The 16,938-nt window shown below is 36.7% G+C and overlaps 1 protein-coding gene across 3 annotated transcripts in view; it reads right to left on the reverse strand.

Annotated features, from left to right (window-relative positions):
• Window positions 1-16,938, reverse strand: part of ZNF385B (zinc finger protein 385B) — a 480,906-nt gene that overhangs the window by 58,377 nt on the left and 405,591 nt on the right. For all 3 annotated transcript variants that reach the window (XM_018065263.1, XM_018065260.1, XM_018065272.1), the window contains one exon: window positions 15,624-15,734. In XM_018065263.1, coding sequence (XP_017920752.1) covers window positions 15,624-15,734 — 111 coding nt within the window. The remainder of the gene's footprint in view (window positions 1-15,623; window positions 15,735-16,938) is intronic.

Raw genomic sequence — 16,938 nt, forward strand, 5'->3', positions numbered from 1 at the left:
TGACAGCTTCTTTACTCTCCCTGAAGAACTAAATTGAGCAGCAATACTATTTTTTCAACAAAAGTTCCTAGCTTGAAATCTTAGACATTGGCTAGAGCAAAACTTCTTCATATGCTATCTTCTCCCCAGGGACTAGCCATGCCTCATAAAGCTCCTTATAGCTGGTCAGGCACTCCTGCCTACCCCACCCTCTCACCCTTCAAAAAATTATCTTAATGCTGACCTATCATATCTAAACGGCTTCCCTTGTGGCTCAGCTGGTAAAGAATCCATCTGTGATGTGGAAGACCTAGGTTTGATCCCTGGTTGGGAAGATCCCCTGGAGAAGGGAAAGGCTACCCACTTCAGTAGTCTGGCCTGGAGAATTCCATGGACCGTATAGTCCATGGGGTCGCAAAGAGTCGGACACAACTAAGCGACTTTCACTTTCACCATATTTAAAATTCTCTAGCCTCCAGGGCAAATGTTGTCACTTTATTTAAAAAGTTGCTTGAGAAGTAAAAGTAGTTAAAAGTTATCCCTTTCGCACAATGCTTTGAACTGTATTAATTTATCCACTTGCTTGAAAGCAATAGAGTAGGCAAGATTACTTCTTGTTGTATCCAGCTTTTCTGCTTCTGTCTTACATAAGTAATGCTTTTTTCCTTGTTGTAAAGACTGTGAAAATTATAGCCAATTGCCCACTCAAGCATACAAACAATAAGGTATGGGAAATCAAACACATACTAAATAACACCTGAATATAAACTTTAAGCCAGGAACTAATCATTCAGGAATCCTACAGGTATTCAGCCAAGAAATTCTATCTGATTTTCAATTGTATGCTGCGTATATTTTTTAGCTTAAGAATCTAAACAACAAAAATTGAGTGAAACATTATCCTATTGTTAAGGATTCCACACCCAATCTTAACTAAAGAAATCTGTACCAAAAAAAGAGAAAAATACACAAGCCTTTAAAGTCTTCCCCAACCCCAAAGTGGGAAGATGACAAAAGTCAGCAATAAAATGCTTTGGAAATTGTTTCAGAAATCTTTTACTTTTGTCAAAATAGTTATTAACACAGGAATTTTACACAGGGAGAAAAGAAGACCCATAATATTTTTTTTAAAAGGTGTTATTAATGTTTGATCAGCAAAGCAACATTTAATGAATCCCTTAGAAAAAATGGAGTAGCCCTGAAAGTCAACAAAAGAGTCCAAAATGCAGCACTGGGTGCAATTTCTAAAATGACAGAAGATCTCTGTTCGTTTCCAAGGCAAGCCATTCAGTATCACAATAATACAAGTCTACGCCCTAACCACTAACGCCAAAGAAGGTAAAGTTGAACAGTTCTATGAAGACCTACAGGATCTTCTAGAACTAATGCCAAAAAAGATGTCGTTTTCACCATAGGGGACTGAAATGCAAAAGTAGGAAATCAAGAGATACCTGGAGTCCAGGAAAGTCTGGCCTTGAGTACAAAATGAAGCAGGGCAAAGGCTCACAGAGTTTTGCCAAGAGAACACACTGGTCATAGTAAATACCCTCTTCCAACAACACAAGAGAAGACTCTACACATGGACATCACCAGATGGTCAATACTGAAATCAGACTGATTATATTCTTTGCAGCCAAAGATGGAGAAACTCCACATAGTCAGCAAAGACAAGACCGGGAGCTGACTGTGGCTTAGATCATGAACTTATTGCAAAGTTCAGACTTAAACTGAAGAAAGTAGGGAAAACAACTAGGCCATTCAGGTATAACCTGAATCAAATCCCTTAAAATTATACAGTAGAAGTAATAAATAGATTCAAGGGAATAGATCTGATAGAGTGACTGAAGAACTATAACAGGTTTGTAATATTGTACAGGAGGTGGTGATCAAAACCATCCCCCCCCCTCAAAAAAAATGCAAAAAGGCAAAATGGTTATCTGAGGAGGGCTAAGAACAGAAGCGAAAGGCAGAGGAGAAAAGGAAAGATATACCCTTCTGAATGCATATTTCCAAAGAATAGCAAAGAGCTAAGAAAGCCTTCCTAAGTGATCAATGCAAAGAAATAGAGGAAACAATAGAATGGGAAAGACAAGAGATCTCTTCAATAAAATCCGAGATACCAAGGGACCATTTCATGCAAAGACAGGCATAATAAAGGATAGAAATGGTATAGACCTAACAGAAGCAGGGTTATTAAGAAGAGGTGGCAAGAATACACAGAAGAACTATACAAAAAAGATCTGAATGACCCAGATAACTATGATGGTGTGATCACTCACCTAGAGACAGACATCCAGAATGCGAAGTCAAGTGGGCCTTAGGAAGCATCCCTACGAACAAAGCTAGTGGATGTTTGGAGGTGATGGAATTCCAGTTGAGCTATTTCAAATCCTAAAAGATAATGCTGTGAAAGTGCTGCACTTAATATGCCAGAAAATTTGGAAAACTCAGCAATGGCCACAGGACTGGAAAAGATCAGTTTTCATTCCAATCCCAGAGAAGGGCAATGCTAGATAATGTGGAAACTACTGCACAATTGTACTCAGTTCACATGCTAGCAAAGTAATGCTCAAAATTCTCTAAGCTAGGCTTCAGTAGTACGTGAACTGAGAACCTGCAGATGCTCAAACTGGATTTAGAAAAGGCAGAGGAACCAGAGATCAAATTGCCAACATCCATTGGATCATAGAGAAAGAAAAAGAATTCCAGAAAAACTTCTGCTTCATTGACTACGTTAAAGCCTTTGACTGTGTGGATCACAACAAACTGTGGAAAATTCTTAAAGAGATGCGACTACCAGACCACCCGTATGCTGGTGGTCTGAGAAACCCATATGCTGGTCAAGAAGCAACAGTTAGAACCAGACATGGAATAATGAACTGGTTCCAAATATGCTGGTCAAGAAGCAACAGTTAGAACCAGACATGGAATAATGAACTGGTTCCAAATTGGGAAAGGAGTACGTCAAGGCTGTATATTGTCACTCTGCATATTTAACTTATATACAAAATACATCATGCAAAATGCCAGGCTGGATGAAGCACAAGTTGGAATCAAGATTGTCAGGAGAAATATCAATAACCTCAGATATGCAGATGACACCACCCTTATGGCAGAAAGTGAAGAAGAACTAAAGAGCCTCTTGATGAAAGTGAAAGAGGAGAATGAAAAAGCTGGCTTAAAATTTAACATTCAGAAAACTAAGATCATGACTCTGGTCTCATCACTTCATGGCAAATAGACGGGGAAACGATGGAAACAGTGACAGACTTTACTTTCTTGGGCTCCAAAATCACTGCAGATGGTGACTGTAGCCATGAAATTAAAAGATGCTTGCTCCCTGGAAGAAAAACTATGACAAACCTAGACAGTATTCAAAAAATTGAGACATACTTTTCTGGAAAAGGTCTGTACACTCAAAACTGTGGTTTTTCCAGTAGTCATATATGGATGTGAGAGTTGGACTATGAAAAAGGCTGAGTGCTAAAGAATTGAAGATTTTGAGCTTTGATGCTAGAAAAGACTCATGAGGGTCCCTTGGACAGCATGAGATTAAACCAGTCAATCCTAAAGGAAATCAATCCTGATTTTTCACTGGAAGGTATAATGCTGAAACTGAAGCTCCAATACTTTGGTGCATCTGATGTGAAGAGCCGACTCATGGGAAAAGACCCTGATTCTGGGAATGACTGAAGGCAGGATAAGGGGATGACAGAGGATGAGATGGTTGCATGGCATCACTGACTCAATGGACTTGAGGTTGAGCAATCTCTGGGAGATGGTGAAGGACAGGGAAGGCTGGCATGTTGCAGTCCATGGGGTTGCAAAGAGTTGGACACCACTGAGAGACTGAACAACAAAACCACCAAAGCTTGAAGGAATTAAGCAACAGAAGCTTAATGTTTTTCTGTTGAAAACTTATTTTCATATGGGACAGTGAGTTTTGGTGCTTTCCTTGTCCAAACTTTCATATTTTCTGTTCTTCACATCACATTAAGTAGGTCATCAGAACTTTGAATATTATTAAACACAACAAATATCTAAAGTAACAGGTCATACAAGGCACCTATGTGTTCTTAGAGCACCCCAAATGATTATTTGTTATATAATTTCCTATTAGTTAAATATATGTTTTGATGAGTCTTTATAAGTCATAATGCTCACTTAATGGAGTATTACTCAGCCATTAAAAAGAATACATTTGAATCAGTTCTAATGAGGTGGATGAAACTGGAGCCTATTATACAGAGTGAAGTAAGCCAGAAAGAAAAACACCAATGCAGTATACTAATGCATATATATGGAATTTAGAAGGATGGTTAACGATAACCCTGTATATAAGACAGCAAAAGAGACACAGATGTATAGAACAGTCTTTTGGACTCTGTGGGAGAAGGTGAAGGTGGGATGATTTGGGAGAATGGCATTGAAACATGTATAATATCATATGTGAAACGAATCGCCAGTCCAAGTTCGATGCAGGATACAGGATGCTTGGGGCTGGTGCACTGGGATGACCCAGAGGGATGGTACGGGGAGGGAGGAGGGAGTGGGGTTCAGGATGGGGAACACGTGTCTACCCGTAGTGGATTCATGTTGATGTATGGTAAAACCAATATAATATTATAAAGTAATTAGCCTCCAATTAAAATAAATAAATTTACAATAAAAAAAGAACCAGAAAAAAAAAATAAAAGATTCTCTTTATCCTGATCTTCCTTTTATTTTCAGTGATGAATTAAAAATAAGTTCTAAATGATCAAATGCCTATTTATAATAAGGTAGTTCTGAGAAAGGCTATAACATTTTGGTAATGTTACAGTGCTAATTTAAGGCAATTAAAAAAAAAAGTAACTACTATATGCCTTCAAAAGGCTGACTAAATTTCTTAAAGAGCTTTCTTAAGCAGCAGCTATTGAAGCAAAGTTTTAGTTCACTATGTTCCTTCTCCCTGTAACCACACTATATTTCTGTCATGTTGAAGCAAAAAATGTTCATCATTTTGGCAGCTCTGCCTGCAAAGCGAGAATTACCTTCCCAAGCTCCTGAGATTTATGCTTTTAATTACCTACTATCTGCTTCACTACCCTCCGCACCTTAGAATCAATATAAATAGTCTTATTTATGGGAAAAATGTAAAATGTTTGACAGAAGCAGGCTATCATTTTCTAGACTTCCATTTGATGCTATTGATTCTTTGCATCGTCAGTACCTTCCTTCTTGACAGAATCACTTGGTTTTTCAAACTTATAAAATTATCATTTATCTAATAATTTGTACTGTTTAGCAGCAGATATAAACTTTGCAACTAGCTTTCACTTTCCAACTCAGCAATGATATTATCATTTCCTTATTTAATGACCAACTGCAGAGTTTAGTTTGAGTGTGACTTTCTCCAAATCCCTTCATCATAAACTCACTTTTTATGAGGACCAACTTCCATGGCTTATTTAATTTCTGAATGGAAGGCCACTATTAGCATAGGGGAAACTTAGCAGGCTAAGTTCCAGTATTCTTAAAACTCTGCTGCCCACATTTTATCAGCATCAATTCTTAAAAAAACACAAGTTATACATATATACTTACACATAATTGTGTATACTCAGTTTATATGTGACTATATAAATATAGTATAAATTAATAGACTAAAGAAGCTGTTGTCCATTTCAAGGGCTTCAAGAGAAATGGAGTAGGTCTGCATGGGGAACAGGCAGTGACTGTATATGTATGGATGAGGGGGGGAAGAGTTAAGTTGATCTGTGGACCTAACATATGTAGATATTTGTTGGACATATCTGATGGTGGTGATGTCTGTGTTAGTTGCTCAGTTGTGTCTGACTCTGTGACCTCATGGACTGTAGCCTGCCAGGCTAATCTGTCCATGAAATTCTCCAGGCAAGAATACTGGAGTGGGTAGTCATTCCCTTCTCCAGGGGATCTTTCCAACCCAGGGATTGAACCCAGGTCTCCTGCACTGTAGGCGGATTCTTTACTGTCTGAGCTATCAGGGAAGTCCAGTGATGATGAAGAGGGCCAGATATTAGAAAATGACTGTTTAAGGTTTTCCTTGACATATCAGTTATCAAAGGGCCTGAAAGTTCAGGAAATATAGGAAAAATTGTTTTAAACACTAGACTGGTTGGAATTTAAATACTGTGTTCAGTTCAGTTCAGTTCAGTCGCTCAGTCGTGTCTGACTCTTTGCGACCCCATGAATCGCAGCACGTCAGGCCTCCCTGTCCATCACCAACTCCCAGAGTTCACTCAGACTCATGTCCATCGAGTCCGTGATGCCATCCAGCCATCTCATCCTCTGTCGTCCCCTTTTCCTCCTGCCCCCAATCCCTCCCAGCATCAAAGTCTTTTCCAATGAGTCAACTCTTCGCATGAGGTGGCCAAAGTACTGAAGTTTCAACTTCAGCATCATTCCCTCCAAAGAAATCCCAGGGCTGATCTCCTTCAGAATGGACTGGTTGGATCTCCTTGCAGTCCAAGGGACTCTCAAGAGTCTTCTTCAACACCACAGTTCAAAAGCATCAATTCTTCAGTGCTCAGCTTTCTTCACAGTCCAACTTACATCCATACATGACTACTGGAAAAACCATAGCCTTGATTAGATGGACCTTTGTTGGCAAAGTAATGTCTCTGCTCTTCAACATGCTATCTAGATTGGGTCATAACTTTTCTTCCAAGGAGTAAGCGTCTTTTAATTTCATGGCTGCAATCACCATCTTCAGTGATTTTGGAGCCCAAAAAATAAAGTCTGACACTGTTTCCACTGTTTCCCCATCTATTTCCCATGAAGTCATGGGACCGGATGCCATGATCTTCATTTTCTGAATGTTGAGCTTTAAGCCAAATTTTTCACTCTCCACTTTCACTTTCATCAAGAGGTTTTTTTAGTTCCTCTTCACTTTCTGCCATAAGGGTGGTGCCATCTACATATCTGAGGTTATTGATATTTCTCCCGGCAATCTTGATTCCAGCTTGTGCTTTTTCTAGCCCAGCGTTTCTCATGATGTACTCTGCATAGAAGTTAAATAAGCAGGGTCACAATATACAGCCTTGATATACTCCTTTTCCTATTTGAAACCAGTCTGTGGTTCCATGTCCAGTTCTAACTGTTGCTTCCTGACCTGCATATAAGTTTCTCAAGAGGCAGGTTAGGTGGTCTGGTATTCCCATCTCTTGAAGAATTTTCCACAGTTTCTTGTGATCCACACAGTCAAAGGCTTTGGCATAGTCAATGAAGGAGAAATAGATGTTTTTCTGGAACTCTTTTGCTTTTTGGATGATCCAGCAGATGTTGGCAATTCAATCTCTGGTTCCTCTCCTTACTATGTTCAACATACTGTAAACAAAACTATCTGCTAGGCAGAAACCAACACAATTCTGTAAAGCAATTATCCTTCAATTAAAAAATAAATGAAAAAATGTACATTTTAGGGGCTTTCCAAGTGAAAAGTGCCTCAGAATTTAAAGCAATGAATCCAGTTATTAAACTTGAAAAAGCTTAATAAAGACATTATGTCCAGGAGAGAAGGAAAGAATAGTGCCTTTGTTGTACCTTTGTGCCAGAGAAGAGCTAGAGGAGAGGGAGAAAGGGATAAAAGAGAGAACACAGGAAGGAGGAACGTGATGTGAAGAGAACATGTTCTGACGGGGAAAGACAAACATGAATGACTGCGCACAGAATTTCTAGAGTTAAAACCAGAGCTAGGCAGCCAAGAGCGAAATGCAAGTTCCCTAGGAGAGTATTTTTCAAACAAAAAGCTTGATCCTTCAGAAAATTTAAGCATTTGCCCTTGCAGTTGGGTGCTTATTCCGCTTTTGCTTCAAGGAAGGTCTTCCAAGAAGGTGTGTAAGGGGTTCCTATTTCCCTGCTGCTCTGACCTCCCAGGGAAGGAACCACAGCTGCTGTAGGGACTTGCTGCCTCCTGGCAGCTGGTGGAGAGATGCAGTAAGGCCTGGGGGCCAAAGGAGACGGAGGGTCAGCCAAGAGCACATGGAAAGGGCATTTATGTGGGACCCGAAATTGTTGCTTTCTCCCTAATCTCATGACTGCTGAGATCCCTGCTGGATGACAGGGAATGCCAGGGCCTCCAGCAAAAAAATACACTAAAGCCTCTTGAGTGGCAGATGGTGGATGGGGGCAGTTTGTTTATACAAGACAGAGAATCTGTACTGTATTACATAAACTGCGAAAGAAATCAGGAAGTGGGCATAAGATTAAAATTACAAAAAGAGATACAGGCAGAAAGGCCCAGGAGAGCATATTTAAATAACCTTGTCCAAATGAGAACTGCTAAACTGACAAAGATGCAAAATGCAGAGCAAAGAAGCATTGCAGATGTATCAATTACACATGAACTGAGGGTGATTGTTGGATGATTGCACTTCCTAAAATTGCAGAGATATTTATAGTAAAGAATAAGAGACTTAGGTCACTTACAGAAACGTCACACAAACAGTTGGTCACTTTGCCATTTTAACTTCTGAGCAAATCCTTAATTTTCTGTCCATTTGTACCATATCAGTCTAATATAAATCAATGAAATGGCATGAGGTCATCTATCTCCTCATCACTTGAGGAGAGACATGAGGAAATAGAACATAGCAAGGGAAAAGAACAGTGGGCTAAAATGAGAGCGAGGAGATACTAGATAATCGAAATCCAAAACGAAGAGAAAAACAACACGACAAAAGTAAAACCTTAGAGGAGCCACAAGGTAAAATTTGTATAAAAATGAATGATAGATGATTTGATTTATAATTCTATTCAAAAAGTAATGCTGTAAATTAAAAAAGTCAAATGAGTTAGCTCCAAATGAGTGGGGTTAGCAGTTAGGGACCCTGCGTCTCATGCTTAATCAATTGTGATATTAATGCTGAGTACCAAAATTTCAGGGTCAATTCCTGAATTAGAGTATATAAAACTTGATTAAAAAGATCATTATGCTCTCATTTCGATTTGCCCATGAAGTATAAAGGGCTCAGTCATATGTTTAGGGTATTTATGATTAACTCTGCTCTGAGATAACAACAATAAAAGAAGATCACCTCTATTTTTAAGCATTCAAGAGTATTAAGTTGCCCTGATTTTATGTAAAAATCTCTTTAAGGGTCAGTTTTCTTTATCCTTCTGCTACTATTCTCTAAGAAGTTAAAATTAATATGAAAATTAGAAATTATTTGGGATCTGCCAGCTTTCAACCTAGCCAAGAAAAGAAATGTTAGCCTCAAAAATATTTTAAAAGCTTTTGTTAAAAGTGCCAGTTTCTTGCTTTTTGTATGAAAACCGAAAGTCCAATAATTTTGAGAGTCTTTTTAAAAACTAACTATGGAACATATGGAAGACCTATTTCCCCGGCAAGGCTTAACTCTAGAAACATATTTCCCAGCTAATAGGAATGATTCAGATTTAAGCTTATCAATTTATAGCCACCCTAGAGTTGCAGTGTACTTGTTCACTGGAGAAGAAGGGGGCATTCAAGCCCAGGACAATTTCATTCAGTGCTTAGCCTAAACCATGTTATTCAGGAAAAAGGGTGGTCAAGAAGAAATAGGGATATGGGTGATGCACACATTTGAGCAAATGTCTAGGACTCAGTTGGAAAGACATATTATTCCTGGACTGCAACGCCTGCCCCTTGGCAAAGTTAATGGTGTCAATTTGCAAAGGTTCACTTGGGAAATGTTTGTGATTAATGCTTGTTCATTTGCATAATGCTGTATTGTGTAAATAAAGCTGTAGCATTTTGCTTTCCAACAGTGGAGTTCTACTGAGATGATAAAAGCTGAACAAAGGGGGTTACTGGACACTTAAACTAGGTCACATTGAATTTTTATGCCTGAAGTCTGCCCTGGTACAGTTTATATGGGTAATGGAGAATGGCAGAATGCAGTCTGTTTAACTGTGCAAATCTGCCTTCCAGATTCTTCAATAAACATATTTTCTACACTGAAGAGGAAAGCCAATTCAGTCTTAGGCTGATTTAAAAATGTTATTAAAGAAAATAAAGATGAGCATCTTCTTAATTCTTACATTAAAATGTAAATAGGGTAATTATAAAATAATAAACTCTCCCCCAAATAAAGAACACTCAGTTTCAGAGCTCAGTTATGCAGATTATAGCACCATTATTAAACACTGAGAACATGTATATGTCACACTTGTGAATTTGCCATCCAAACTTTGTGGCTTTCCTGCCCAGAGTCTAAGCATGACTCAGAAATTTACTTTCTTTCTCCATTATCAACAGAGCTTTAGCAATGACAAGAAAGCCAGTGGTCACGTGCTCATGGGTACATCTGTCCATGTCTCTGTTAGTAAATTCAAAGAAAATTACTGACACTGAATGAAGCTCATGTTAAAGACGAATCTGCTCCCAGAGCAATTCTAGGCTGTAGCAAGAAGACTGACATACCTCCCCTCACTCAACCCATGATACAAATAACAAATAAAATGCATAGTCATTCTTTCTAGGTCTTAGCTATTCCACCTGTAAGGTGGAAGTGTTTAAATCCCATCCTTCTAAAGAAATACCACGAAATGATTTTTAATCATAATGCTGGAATGATCCTCTCAAAGACTATGTAGTCCATTTTAGGTTATGTTACAGAGGAGGAAACTGAGGCCCACAGTGGTGAAATGGTTTATCAAAGTTCAAAATTAGGGGTTAAATCACATTCAAGGACCCTTAATTCCATGTTTTACACTGTGCAGCATTTCTATGTATAGAATAATGAACATATGGAACTGAAAACTCAGAATATGTTCTGAGAGGATCCAATAAGGTTAATCCTTGAAAGCTTTCATGCACCCTGTTTACTAGTAAAAGTTGCTGTTGGATTCTGGGGTCTAGTATGTATGCTATGCTGTGCTTAGTCACACATAGCATAGTGTAAGCACTTTGCAACCCCACTGACTGTAGCCCACCAGGCTCCTCTGTCCATGGGGATTCTCCAGGTAAGAATACTGGAGTGGATAGCCATATCCTCCTCCAGGGATTCTTCCCAACCCAGGGATCGAACGCAGGTCTCCTGCATTGCAGGCAATTCTTTACCATCTGATTTACCAGGGAAGCCCAAGAATATTGGATTGGGTAGCCTATCCCTTATCCAGGGGATCTTCCCAACCCAGGAGTCAAACTGGGGTCTCCTGAATCACAGCCAGATTCTTTACCAGCTGAGCTACCAGGGAAGCCCCTAGTATGTATAGTGCTTGGCATAAAATAAAATAGGAGCACAGTAAGTGCTAAGAAAATGAGTTAATTTTTAAGGCAACATAAGATAATGGGAGAGTTGTGGATCCATAGGCAAGAGACCCAAATTTATGTACTAGCATGCTATGCTAAATTGCTTCAGTCGTGTCCAACTCTTTGTGTCCCCATGGACTGTAGTCTGCCAGGCTCCTCTGTCCATGAGATTCTCCAGGCAAGAAAACTGGACTGTGTTGCCATTTTCTTCTTCAGGGTATCTTCCTGACCCAGGGATCGAACTCATGTCTCTTTTGAAGATCTGTCATTTATTGGTTATGAAAATCGATGTTAACTCCAAAGATAAGAAAAAACCTAAGTGTCCACCAATAAGGGACTAGTTAAAGAAACCATGGGACATCTACACATAGACTACTGTATCAGTATTCTATTGCTGTTGTAGCAAGTTACCACAAACTCAGTGACTTAAACAACACATATTTATTATCTTACAGTTCTCGAGGCTGGAAGTCCAACATGGGTTTCACTGGGCTGAAACCTAGGTGTCAGCAGGACTGCATTCTCTTCTGAGGGCTCTAAGTCAATTTCCTTGACTTTTCACTTCTAGAAACTTTCCATATTCCTTGGCATGTGGTCCCTTTTTTCACCTTCAAACAAATGATGGCCACTCAATTTGTTCTTATATCCTGTCACTCTAACCTTTCATTTTGCCTCCCTCTTTTACCTTTAAGGGCCTTTGGGCCTGTGGGATAATCCAGGACAGTTATTTTCAGGTCACTGATTAGTGCTCTGAATTCCAATTACTACCTTAATTTTCCTTTGCCTTACAAGGTAATATAGTAAAAGAGTCCAGAGACTAGGATGTGGACATCTTTGTCTATCACACCTATGATAAAACAGTGAGGGGGCTTGCTAGGTTCTGGAAGGGAAAATTCTCTAGGATATATTGGTACGTTAAAAAAATGCAAGGTAAAAGTAAAGCATAAATAGTATACTACCTTGTATGTAGAAAAGGAAGGAGATTGAGTATATATTCATACTTGGTTATATCTGTATAAACAAACCCAGGAAAGATAGGCAAGAAATATTAATGTAGTTATGATAGACAGAGAAAGGCATGGAGAGTAGGAGGATGGGAATAGGATGAAACAATATTCTTCAATGATTCTTTTAAAATTAATTTTCTTTTTGGACCATGTAAATAAATGTTTTCTTTTTTTTTTAATTCAAGGGATTCATAATTGCAAAAGTTTTTATTATTCACTTGATAGTTAAAACATTTTACTTTGAGCAGCCTATCATCAACCTTTTAATTTTTCTCTTGTTAAATTAATACTTCTAACAGGCAGATCCTCATTTGTCAGTGACTTGTGTTAAACAGGTCTCCAACATGACAATCATGACTTCATGAAAGTCTGCATCTTTTGCAAGATTTTTGCAATTTTACTTTGCAGTCTCTTTGCTTTGTATTATGAGATGCTTCAGCATCTGGCACCACTGCAGTGGGAATGCTAGAATTAAATATGGAGCATGTCTTCACCTGTGCACTCATTTTGCCAGTGGCCAGTTAGGTAGTGAACATTTTCATTTTATATTCATAAAGTTACAAAGATGTTAATTTCCCTACATGGCTACATAAATTTGGATAATAACTGGGCAAAAATGTTAAATATACTTGGATCTATTTTCGGTATTTATTATTCCATCTTTTCTTTAAAAAATTCCTTTAATTATTATACCTTAAATCTAGTAGCAATATTGTAGTTTTATATTAGGTAGGTATGTTTCTATAATTAGTCTTCAATTTACAAAATATTTCATGATTCCTATCACATTGATTTTATTTTCCTAGTCAGGTTTACTGAGGTATACTTTACATACAGTAAAATTCTTTTTAGGTATTGAGTTCTATGAGTTTTGAAGGAAAAAACAAAACAAAACAGTTGTGTAACTACCACAGCAACGAAGATTTAGAGTATTTCCATCACCCAAAAAAGTTCTCTCATGCCCCTTGGTGATGAACTTCTCAACTCCAAATTCAGTCCCTATTAACTATGGGTCTGATTTCTGTCCCCACAGTTTTGTCTTCTGCAAAAGTTACATAAGTGTAACCATACAGTGTATAGCTTTTGTGTGCAACTTATTTTATTTAGCACACTGCCTTTGAAATTCATCCATATTGTGAGAGGCATTGGTATATCACTTCTTTTACCGCTGAGTCCATTGTAGGGCTATATTTCAGTTTATTTCATCATCAGTTGTTAGACATTAGGACTAATTTCAGTTTTGGGCAATTATGAATAAGCTCCTATAAAGACATGTAAATATGGCAAATGTTTTCATTTCTCTTGAATAAATAAATACCCTGAAGTGGGATTGATGGGCTGTATGAGAAATGAATCTACCACTTCATAAAAATTCTTATAAATAGCCATCAAACTGTTTTCTAAAGGATCTGTACTACCTTTTATTTCCAACAACAGTTAATGAGAGTTCCAGTTGGTCCTTATTTTTGCATTTGGTAATATCAATTGGTTTAATTTTTATCATTTTAATAGATATAGTGGTGTCTGATTGTGGTTTGCTTCCTTACCAGCTAATGATGTTGAGAACTGTTGGTAAAGTGCTTATTTAAGTCTTTTGCCCATTTATTATTTATTATTGAATTGTAAGTTATTTAAATATTCTGCATACAAGGCATGTGTCTTATAAATATTGTCTCTCAGTCTGTAGTTTTTCTTTTCAATTTCTTAACAGTTTAATAGTGTCATTTGAAGAGGAGACATTTTTAATTTTGATGAAGTCCAATAATGAGCACTTTTATAATTCACATTTTTTATTTCATATTTTTTTAGACAAAGAAATCTTTGTCTAACTCAAGGTCACATAAATTTTCTCTTATGTTTTTTTCTAGTTTTATAGTTTCAAGTTTATAGTTATGCATACGATCTATTTGAATTAATTTTTGTATTTTGTGGGAAATAGCACACAAAGTTCTTTTTAAAAAATTTACATGTAGATATCCAATTGCACTATTTGTTGCAAAGACTGACCTTTCTCCATTGAACTATCTGCAACTTTGTTGAAGATCAACTGACTGTACAGGTGTGGGTCTATTTTGTTCTACTGATCAATGTGTCTACTACTCTTTCACCAATAATATGGTCTTGATTACTATAGATTTTATAGTAAGTATTAAAATAAAAAAATATAAGTACTCAAACTTTGTTCTTTCCTGAAAAACATTTTGACTATCATAGGCCTTTTCTATTACATTTAAGAAATGTCTTGGTATTTTCTACGAAAAAAGCCTTCTAGGATTTTTATCAAAGTTGTGTTAGACGTATGGATCAATTGGGGAAGAAATGACATCTTAACAATACTGAGATTTCTAGTGAATTGGTACTATATATCTCTCAATTTATTTGGGAACATTTTAATTCTTGAATATGGAATTGGAGAGAGATTTTATCAGGTACCAAAAAAATTCATTGGATTTTTGGTTGAAATTGCATTAAATATACTTTTATAAGTCATGATAAGCATATCTTCTCTTTTCCAATGACTATAATTTTCATTATGTTTCCTAAATAGAATTATGAAAATATCATTTACTGGTATACACAAAGAAAGGTATTTACTATTTTAGTATTTCTGAAACTCATGAATCTTATAACATACTCTTTGCAAAATGACGTTGATGGTAAAATATCTTGGGAAATACCAAATATACAGTTGCCAGATTCAGATTTGCATTGGTCATTGGCTTTACTTGATAATTGAATATTATAAACATTCTAATATTATTTAATATGATATTGTTATCTTCTTTCTATATTCTAAAATTGACTTTCAAAAAATACTAATGTGTATCCTTTTCTTATTATCATTTTTTTTAAACAGGATGGTTATGCTTGCCAGATAAGATAATTTACAAAGCCTTCCCTGTATTTCTATCTTCTGGGAAAATATAAACTGTGCAATAAATTATTCTTCAGGTGTTTAATATGATTTGGCACACACACTTAAATGTGATACTTGCTATCAAGAATAATAACAATGGTTTTCTTCAACATTCATTGCATTTTTTCATATTTTCATTGCATTTTAAACTTTAAAAAATATTTTCTGCTATTCAAGTATTTCTGAAAAGTAAATATAACAGTAGAATTAAGTATAAAATGATACAGATGAGTCTGATTACACAGAGAAATCCTTGATTTTTGATATTAGCCACTCTGTGGTTCAAGTTTCTAATGTTGAATCTGAAGCCCTTTAAAATCTAGCACACTGAAATAAATGGGCCACCAACAGCCCACAATAAATGTGCTTCTAGAGAATATGTAATATGAAGAGATGTACATGTTCAGAACAATCAGACTCCAAGCTGACAGACTACAGAGAGCAATGGAAAGGTGATACTCACATCCGAGTTAAAGCGAAGCTGACAGACATTACAAGAAATAACTTGTTTCTTCTTTGGGGGAATGGACACTCCAAATGTGTGGTTAATGACTGCTTTTTGCACAGGATCCATCTGAGGAGCAAATGACAAAACAGTCAATTTATAGCTTCAAAGGACGGACAATAGTGTGTACAAGTAAAAGTAGCTGTATTATTCCTTGAAGTTTTTAACTTTTAGTTCCCAAACAAGGATCATAAAGAATCTCATTCTCATAAAGAATTTCATCCATTAGTAATATACTTATTTCCAAGAATTAAAAGCAAAAGAAAAATCTTTTAAAAATAACACACACAAAACAATCACAGGAGAATCACAACATTTCAAGATATCTTATATTTATATAAGAAACCTTGAAAAAATCTTAAAAGATTAATAGAACAAGAAAACTTAAGATCCAAATATCAGGGTTAAAATTAACTTGTTAATGTTTTCTCTGTGTGAGGTAATAATACTTAAGATGGTCTGAAATGACCTCAGTGATGACTGTTACAGATATATTTAAATTTCTTAATTTTCTATCTGTGGTAAAGTCATAAATGATAGACTTATATTACAGTACAGTTAGACAAATATTGATCTTTATTTTAAAATAATTTATTATTGTTTATGGACTCTAGATATTCATTTTATTGGAAATGCATGCTACTCAAATGTCCATAACAGAATGGTTAAGATGCAACACTTGTTTAAATATTCAAGGAAAGTTTTGACATATAGCCTGTGACTTTCCTCTCTTTGGTTTGCATGTACCATACACAGATAGAGAAATATGCAATGATAGTGTAGAAAAAGCATGGCACAAAGCCATGAAAATACTTGGAAAAAGAAAGAACACTGTCTGCAGAGCCTATAAAAAGAAATGCAGCAGTGATTCTCCTGTGTACTTCAGATAATAATCCAGCATTAACGTCAGACAACTGGCAGTTCAAAAAACAATGCGGATGATGAACAAAGCATAACTTATCAACAGATGTAACGTGAACAAAGACAGATCTACTGATATCATCGTCTAGGAAATCTCCAGAGGCTAGAGCTTAGGACTGGATTAGTTGATGATATTTGGTAGAAAGGAAAAATGAATGCTATTTCTGATGAGGACCATAAATCAACCAAGTGTACAATTAGCAATTAGAAGAACCTAAATTCATTAGAAAGGAGAGTGGAGCACAGATTTATCGAACAGTACAGCAAAGTAGTTTTTTTTTTTTTGCTACAAGTTTAGGACAATGTATTCCTACTATAGAGACAAGTTATATGGTTTGGAACACTTAGAAAT

Source organism: Capra hircus, chromosome 2, assembly GCF_001704415.2.
Source record: "Capra hircus breed San Clemente chromosome 2, ASM170441v1, whole genome shotgun sequence".
Classification (NCBI taxonomy): Eukaryota; Metazoa; Chordata; class Mammalia; order Artiodactyla; family Bovidae; genus Capra; species Capra hircus.